This window comes from Mus musculus, chromosome 11 (genome assembly GCF_000001635.26).
Source record: "Mus musculus strain C57BL/6J chromosome 11, GRCm38.p6 C57BL/6J".
NCBI lineage: Eukaryota > Metazoa > Chordata > Mammalia > Rodentia > Muridae > Mus > Mus musculus.
The window spans coordinates 99,512,628-99,521,832 of NC_000077.6; the positions used below are offsets into that span (position 1 = coordinate 99,512,628).

The 9,205-nt window shown below is 43.4% G+C and overlaps 1 protein-coding gene across 1 annotated transcript; it reads right to left on the bottom strand.

Moving 5' to 3' along the window:
- Positions 1 to 332: 332 nt before the first annotated feature.
- Krt39 (keratin 39) lies at positions 333 to 8,711 on the bottom strand. Its single transcript, NM_213730.3, has 7 exons — positions 8,179 to 8,711; positions 7,182 to 7,264; positions 6,390 to 6,546; positions 5,592 to 5,753; positions 5,361 to 5,486; positions 3,838 to 4,058; positions 333 to 2,243 (listed from the first exon to the last, which is right to left on the bottom strand). Exons 1-7 carry the CDS (start codon positions 8,629 to 8,631, stop codon positions 1,997 to 1,999), a joined length of 1,449 nt encoding a protein of 482 aa, NP_998895.2. The 5' UTR covers positions 8,632 to 8,711; the 3' UTR covers positions 333 to 1,996.
- Between the last annotated feature and the right edge of the window lie 494 nt (positions 8,712 to 9,205).

Consider the following 9,205-nt stretch of genomic DNA (forward strand, 5'->3'; position numbering starts at 1 on the left):
GCCAGGCAAGGCCAATGCTGTTAAATCACTTTTACTCAAGGTCACACACACACACCCTGGGTGGAAGCTGTTCATGGTTTCTGAGCACCATGTCTTTACTCTGTCCATAGTGCCATCTTGCAGACTGAGCCAATACATAGTGAGGGGCTGACAGGAGTGACTCTGCTTATGTCATTGAGAAACTGACAACAGAAGAGACTCTTCCTGGAGGCTTGCATCCCATCTGCCTTGTGTAAGCCACTGTTCTTCTGGAGGAAGCATTCGGCTGAGCTGTGAGTCCAGCACCGCAAATGTCTTTGATGTGAGCATCAACTGGTATCTGACACACACTCTAAGAATTCAGAGATGCTTTATTTAGTATAATTATGAGTATAATCACAGATGTTCTATTTTTGCACCCCCCACACCATTGCTGAACATTGTTAAAAACTTTTGAATCATGACTGGATAACTAAATTCGCAGAGAAAGAATTTTAAAATGAAGTAATGATGAAAGAAAATTAAGTCTAGCTAATTAGCTAATGGCTAAACATACACAAGGACCAGGTACAGAATGGGTTTCAAGTGATCTCCACAACAGCCCTTTGAAGCAGGTGTGACCCTCAGTGAGTAAATAAGGATATCAGTTTGAGGAAGGCTGGACATTTTATGCAGAGTCATGATAGGAAATTGGCAAGTTTAAGAATCAGGTCTTGGAACTCTACAGTTTGTGTTTGATTTAGACTTTTTTTTTTAAGCTGACACCTCTGAAAAGGTCCAATATATTTTTTTTAAGAATGACTCCCCTGCTCTGTGGACCTGCTCTAAAAGTTGTGATACTGGCTGGAGCTGAATGGTGACTGCTGGTATTTGCAGCAGCCTCTTACTGGCAAGCAGAAATTACTCACTAATGCTCTTTTGGAAAGTTTGGTGCTCTTAATTCCATCCCTCTCTGATGGAAGGATTGATGCAGGCATCTAAGCTATTTTGTCCTTGTTACCCATCAGGTCTTATGTCTTGAGAAATCCAGCTCTATGCCCATTGTCAAACAAGCAGATCAAACTCCCATACCCTAAGGGATAGGAAGAGAAACAGCCAACCTTTAATGAGCGGACCCAGGCTATTGCTTCAACATGATCCTAAAGAGAGACCCTTGGATTCATACTACACAACTAATCTTCATTCTTAAAGAAAGTATTTGGAGAAGAGCCTTGTGGTTCCTCAAGTTTCAGAGACTGTGGACATCTGCCTTATGTAATGGCCCCAGTAGGCCTCCGATCCCACATACTTAGGAGGATGAGGCAGGGGACCACAGGTTTATGTCCCAGCTGGGATACAGAGTAAGTTCAAGGTCAGCCTTGGCTATTTAGTAAGACCCAGTCTGAAAATAAAAGATGAAAATCAGAATGGGAGAAGAATCTAGAGCATGCAGAAAGCCCCCCCCCCCAAGTTCTGTTTTGGTAACAGGAAAATATACTAGTACAGAGAATCAATTGGTTGAGGTGGCGAAGGTCAGCAGGATCCAGGCATATCATTGTTTCATTCCTGGGGACTAGTCATCTGGGTCTTCCTTATTTATTCGGTTCCTGTGTCGGCTTCATTCTACATCCAAAGAAGGAATTCAGAAGGCAAGGCTGTGGCTTTTTACGTTTCACGTGCCAACTGCCAAAACCAACCCCAGAACTTGTCTGACTGGCTCTACAGAGGTACAGAGATAAACAAGGCTTGAATAAACAAAAGGAAAACCTGCCTGTCCGACACCTGACTAGGCAAGCAATGTAGGCACTAGCTAACCAGTTCCCATCCCTGCGACAATACGTAATGTCCTTCCAGAGAAATGTGACTTATTATCATGTTGGTAGCAGTGACTTAGGGAAGGAGAAGAACACATGGGAGCCCACTGTAGTAGTAAGAAACTAGGTACCTTAAGGGACTGGGGGTTTCTTAAGCCTTTCTGGCAGGAGCATGCACTGGCCTCTCTTTCATGAATGGAGGTCATTCTTATCACCTTGAGATGCTAGACTTTGGTAGCTCTGGTGATGTAGCAAGGCTGCACATGCTCGTAAGAAGAAATGACCTTCCCATCCTTGATCTCCTTGGTGATGGTGCATATCTTAACAAGTATCCGGGATGGGGGTCCAGAGGCACGGCAGGGCTTGTGAATCCCAGGGAGTGATGAAGATGTATAAACTGGGGTAAAACACTCCATAGCTCTGGCCTGGCAGGATGGCTCCCACTTAGTGGCACATGGGTTACAGGGAAGCCTAAGTAGAAACAATGAGAACAGCAACAACAATAGCAGCAGCAATAACAAGAGCAGCAACAGAATTTTAGTGATCGAGGAAGGGCAATGATCGCTACGAAGAAGATGGGAGTGGCTAAGTCTTCAATACTTGTCACTTGAACACAATCACCACTAAATGCTCATTCATTCATTTTGTGCTGTAGTTAGCAGAAGATTGAGAATTAGAGCAGATCCATTGGAAGATAGCTTCCTGGCTTGAGAAGTATTACCTGGGTTCAACTGCTATTCTAGCTCCATGGGAAACACACTGCACCAGCAATCAAAGACAGGGGCAGGGCCCAGTTCTCTTGTTTGCTAGTGGGTGACCTTGGCTGAAGCAGTCAAGCCCTCCTGAACTTTAGTTTTGTGTGGTCAGAATGGACACAATGGGGACTTAACTCCCATAAAGGGTATGCAGAGAGTGGAGGGGCTTTCTATCTGGCGAATGGAGATGAGTTAGGTCATTTTCTGGTGTGGGGGGAGTTTGTTATACAATTAGAGGTGGTCTGAACGCTACTTACAGAGGAATCTTTAGCATATCACCAGGAAGTGTCAAAGTGCCCCTTGTGAATGTCTGTATGTTATATATATATATATAGTTGGAGTAGCCAATAGTTTGCACTAAACATTCTTTTTACAATACATGATTTTTACTGGGTAACTGGTGGTCTTTGCTATGCTATAGTTCTTTAAAGGAATAGTGCCCCTTAATACTTGTGCTGTGTACACAAGAGAACACAGCGAGCGAAGGTGACTGATTACTGTGGCACAGTTGGTGTCCTTTGCAGTTTCAATGAGGTTTTTGTGGGGTTAGTTTGGCCTGAGTTGCTTCAACAAACTCATGATTAGTTGAATTCTGGATGGGTTGGCTGTCTTATTATCACTAAAAAACATACAAAGTCTTAATTTGTAAATGAAAGGATGTGGAAACCCTTGTCAGCACGCTGCTGTTGGGGTGAAGGCTCACATCTAGACAGGGTTGGGGGTTTCAGCCTGAGCACGCACTGCGTGCCTCTACTGGACCAGGGTTGTCCTTTCTTACATCAGCAAAGTCCCATGTTCAACGTAGGTCACGTTTCCCAACCTTCCTAGTGCTCTGACCCTTTAATACAGTTCCTCATGCTGTGGTGACCCCAACCATAAAGTTATTTTTGTTGCTACTTCATAATTCTGCTACTGTTACGGATCATACTGTAAACATTTAATATTTCATATGGTCTTAGGTGTCCCCTGTTGAAAGGGTTGTTTGACCTCAAAGGGGACGCGGCCCACAGGTTGAGTCCCATGTCTTAGTGAGATTCAACCTATGAGGAATTAATTTGGTATGCATCTCTTCAAACCGATTTAGTTCCACACACATCTCAAGTTAGGACTATGTTACAATTGAAGGTCTTTAGAGAATATTTGATAATCTCCATCCAGATGTCCCCCTTATTGTCAAGAAAGTCGAAGCATAGTTCTTGAATGGATGCTCTATTTCCCGTGTGTGTGTGTGTGTGTGTGTGTGTGTGTGTGTGTGTGTGTGTTTGTAACACACACATTTCTTTCATCTATGTTGCTTTAATTTTACATACCTGCCATCTAAGCTCTCAAGAAGGCTTCGGTATGTGGCTATCTCACACTCCAGCCGGGACTTGATGTCTAGCAGAACTTCATATTCCTGGCTCTGTCTTTGCAGGGCACTGCGGATATCTGCCACCTGAGCCTCCAGGTTGTGGATCAGACTCTGGATTTGGGCCAGCAGGGCTGTGTAGCGGGCCTCCGTCTCCGTCAGGATGCATTCCTGGGACTCTCTCTATGGAAGAGGAGGCATACAGACTCTAATGACTCCTTTAAACTTCCCAGAAGGTCACGGTTAAAGCCATTTTAAACGATAGCTTCTCTGTGACAGTACTAAGGGTTCTCTAAGTCCTTTATTACTTCCTAACCAAATAAATCCAAACAAAAATGTTTGCTTTCCTTTATCCCTTCTCTTTCCTATCTCTCTGGTTTATTTCTCTTTGTCTTTTTTTTTTAAAACCACTTAGTCTCTTTTCCTCTGGCTCATGAGAGAGAAAAAACCCCCACCTCACTTCACTGAAGGCTCAGGCATTAAAATCATACCAGGACACCTCATTCAGCCTGCGTTTGAGCCTTTGAAAGGAAGTGAGCAATGTTTAACTAGAATCATTTGCCTCAGTGTGTCAATTCCTTTATAAGTAAAATATGAGTGTTGAAACTGGAATGGGTCAAGTTCTTTCTTGTTCTATCATTTTGTAAGTCTACAGATAATGGCGGGGTTTTAGGTTTTAATAACCTTGGTTATTCACGGGGTTATCTCAACTTTTACAGATGAGAAAAATGAGGTTCAGGGAATTGCCCAACATCTCATGAGTAGCAGCTGATGTAACCTGGGGAGGGTTTTGCTAATGCCTGCCGCTCCGAGCAGGACATGCTTGCCGCTCCTAGCAGGACTTTTGAGTACTGTCTTATTTCTGAGTCGCAGTCTCAAGAAGCAGAGATGCTGGCAGTGGGATCCGATCCTGACTCATTCCTTTGGTGACTTTGGGAAGGTCACTCATAGCTTTGGGACCTCAGTGTCTCCATCTGTGAGTAGGGTGTGATGGCTTGTATTGTGGTTCTGGCTTGGGAAAACCACCCTGGTTCTTAGAATGTCATCAGTAAAGTTGGTGAATGGTTTTACGTCACCTCTTTCAGAATGTTGTGTCATAATCCCAATATGAGAGTTTACGATAATGCTTTGCATAAGAGAAATCTAATGCTTTCCTGGTGATTCCAAAAGTGTTTTCCATGGGTCATGGTCACTGTGACATACTCTGGGGAGGAGAGGGAAAGCACCCATAATCAAATAAGTTTTGGAATGCTGAGTCCTGCACACCTCCTTGGAGATCCATGGCACATGCCACTTTGTAGGCTAGCTTGCAGAAAGGCTAGCCTTTGTGAAATCCAACATTTCCAAGACTTACTTGACCATGAAGTTCTTTTCTAGTCACAGACCCTTTAACTAATAGACACAGTTTGGGAAATAGCGTAACACTCAGTCACCGGGGACTGTTGCCACCGGTGTAAGGTTAGGCTTGGTCATCCTGTTGGGTACCATTCTGTGCTGGGCCTGCAGCTCAATCTCGAGGGCACTTATGGTCCGTCTCAGCTCTATGATGTCCTTCTGGCAGCATTGCTGCTGCTGAGAGCTGCTCACTACTTGTTGATTCAGTTCCTCCATCTGAAACACAGAGATTCCAGGTAATTTGCAAGGAAGCATAACATATCTAAGGACTCGTAGACATATGGAGCTTATGGATTTTTTTGACTTGTTGGCTCTCCCAACCTGTGTATTGAACCATTCTTCTACGTCTTTACGGTTTGTCTCCATGATGGACTCGTACCGGCATCTCATTTCTTGTAGGATTTGATTTAGGTCAACAGAAGGGGCAGCTGTTACTTCAATGTTGATTCTGTCCCCTAGTTGGCACTGTAAGGAATTAACTTCCTGTGGAAAAGGAAAGAATGTGAAGTGGTTTAGTGAACAGATGACCATTCCCTACTGAGTTCTTGTTTCAATATTACAGAAATAATTTAGTTTAATTGTGTCTGGAATACAGTACACAACAGAGGGGCACATGACTTGTAGGTGTTATTGGGATGCCCTATGGTGACTGAAGGTGATTTCAGGTATGGGTGTGCTCGAACTTGTGGGAAAAGAAGAGGGAATGACTAACAATATTGACTGACAGTATCAAAATTCAGAAATTTTAAGACCATTTATAGAATGAAAAAATGGAGGCAGATCACAGAAGTGGGATTTTATGGAAAGACTACCTACCATCTCTAGGCTGCTCATATGAGCTCATGCCAGAATTGGCTTTTTTTTTTTCCCATTAGGATGTGGCAGAATCTGTTCCAGGATGTCTATACCAATGAATATGACAAAACTGGGACCATGGAGATTATCGTACCTAATATGGCATTAGGTGTTACATAGTAAATAACATAGTATGGGCGGTTGCAGTATGACCAGAGCTATGGCGAAGTGCCTAGTGGGAATACACTTTGCTATGTACAACTCAAAGGAACCAATGCTAATTTTCGGGGTTCAGCCTGTACTGATTCTTGGTCTCTTTCTTACTTCCTCATGGTTCGTTTTGAGGCACAGAAGTTCCTCCGTCAGAGACTGGACTCGGGCCTCCAGGTCAGCCTTGCTCAGAGTGAGTGCATCCAGGATCTGCTTCAGGCCATTGGCATCGGCTTCCACAAGCTGGCGCAGGGACAACTCAGCTTCATAGCTTTAAATGCCAGAAAGGGGAAAGAACAAGCCATTAGAATGTAGATGCACACGGTGGGCTCGGCAGAACTTCCCGCTTCTTTGTCCTCTGGGTCTCTCTCTGTGTTTCTATGGAAGACGTTATTCTTTGTAGCAGTGAAACTGTATCATGACTTGGTTGTTAGGCTTAAGTTAGTCCACCTGCCCGATGCCACCTTAGTGTCTTTTGAGATGAAGGAATTCATTTTCCCATCTTTGCTCCTAAAGGCAACAAGTGTAAGAAAACCATTGGGTTTGGGCTCAGGAAGTGTGGGTCTGCATTTTGGCTCTCACTTGTATCACACACACACACTTTAGTGTAAGGTTTTTTTTTTTCTCATTTTATCAAGGTTTTCTGGCCTGGAGCAAGGTTACAAGACATTGACCCTACTTATCTCACTAGGGGGCAATCATATGAGTCCTTTTGTCATCCCGGAGGTGCCGTGTGCAGGTTAGGGCTATTAATCTTAATCACATTGAATCTGAAGGTCTTTTCTGGGTTACTTTTGATAGGCTATGGAGTGGGAGGCTTGGTGCATGTGGGGACAGTCTCCCTGGGAATATTTAAATCAGACTCAGATGAAGTCTATCACCAGTGACAGTGCTGGGCAGGCTTACTTGGCTCTCAAGTCATCTGCAGCCAGTTTGGTGTTGTCAATTTGTGAGACCAGTCTGGAATTTTCAGCCTTGGTACACAAGATCTAGAATTAAGAGATTGCACACACAAATGAGACAAACACCAGGATCCCGTACTTTAAGAACCAAAGGACCGTGTGTTCTAGTTAGCAGAAGACTGGTTAGAATTTTCCTGACTCTTCAGAGCCATGCTTAAGAAACATGGGGGAAACATTGGACAATCAGAGTTCTTGTTAGTTTTCTAAGAGATTATCAAAACACATGCAAATAAAAATCATTTCTGTATGTTTTCCTACTAAAATATAGCATGTCTTATCTACATTTCCCCAAATTTACCTTGGCATTCTAGAATGCAATTTTGAGGCCAGACATATTTTTTCTCAGAGCCTAGAATGGTGGCTGGAACATTTTCGTTGGTGTTTAGTAAATATTTGTGGAAAAAATAAAAATTAAGTAAACCCAGGAAGGCATCAGAGAATGATTAGACCGGAAACAGGTTTGGTATAGAGACACTATTTAAATACTGTCACAATGACAACGTGGGTATGAAAGGCACTAGTTGTTGTAACATGGATAAACACTAAAACTATTTAGAGAATTTTTAAAAGTCAAAATAGCTTCTCAGAGCCCTGTTCTCTCTCTCTCTCTCTCTGTTTTTCTCTTTCTCTTTACTTAAGCTGTGGAAGCGACTCATTAAGTTTCAGTCCCGAGTTATTTGGTTATAAAATGGCAGAACACACTCTTGATAAGCCAAAGAAACTATAGAACTTTGTGTACCATCTCAAGTTTTCTTTTCTTTTCTTTTCTTTTCTTTTCTTTTCTTTTCTTTTCTTTTCTTTTCTTTTCTTTCTTTCTTTCTTTCTTTCTTTTTTTAAACATAGCAGCACAGAAGGTTCTAGAATGAATAAAATTAAACAGATAACCATTGTGTGGAGAGCATCCATCCACAGTTTAATTCAGCATCTTGCTGAGCTCTTACCTTCTGCTGCAGCTCCTCGATGGTGGTGTAGTAGGACAGGTAGTCAGGACACAGGATGGGGAGCGCCTTGCTGCATGCCTCCTGGATTTTATCCTCTAGGTCCGCGTTCTCTCCTTCCAGCATCCGCACCTTTTCCAGATAGTTTGCAAGGCGTTCGTTCAAAATCTGCATGGTCTCCTTCTCATGAGTGTTAATGCCTTCAGTGCACCTGCTGCCATCATCCAGACAAGGATGGAAGCTGTAGGTTCTTATCAAGTAATGAGGGCATCGATAAAGGCAAGGGCTGGATCCACAGCCCTGGCCCTGGGGAGTTTGTAGAGCACAGCCAGTTGACTGGCCATCATGACAACAGCTCTTGTTAGAAGAAGAGTTCGTCCTAAAATTTGTATTCCCAGAGCAGTTTTGGGGTGGGGTTGAAGAAGAAATCGTCACTGTAGAGCCCTTGGTATCCATGGTGTGTGTTCAGCTTCACGTTGTCTCTGAGTCTGAGGTCACCACCCGAAGCACCCTCAACCAAGCCCAAATGCCAGCCTGTGGCTTTTCTCCTTTGAAGTGCTTATATAGCCTTCCTTCCAGGTGGTGACACAGAGGTGGCATGCTTTCCTTTCTCATGTTTATGTCGAATCCCACAGGAACTCCTCATTAATCTGCCCGAGAAGAGTTACTTGTCTCATAAAAATGTGCATTTAGGCGGTTACTAAGTTATTACCCGTCGCAACTGCTACTTGTCATCCGGTCCAGAGCTTCGCACTGGGTCTTCAAAAGGAACTCCCGCCACACTCTTAACAGCACCCATCATTAAGCAGGTGTGAGGGTGTTTCGACCTTTAAATCCTTGCCGACCTTTCTGGCTGACGTTTAACTTGACCTGGAATGAGTCCAACCTTCTTTTTCCTTTCTTCTCCAGAAAAGGGAAACTAGTAATATCCTGTAATTACCGGAGAACTTAGAAATCAGCATTTTATTTTGACTTTGATCTGACTGGCTCATTTCTCCATTTTTACCACTTGGAGATGGTGAATATAGAT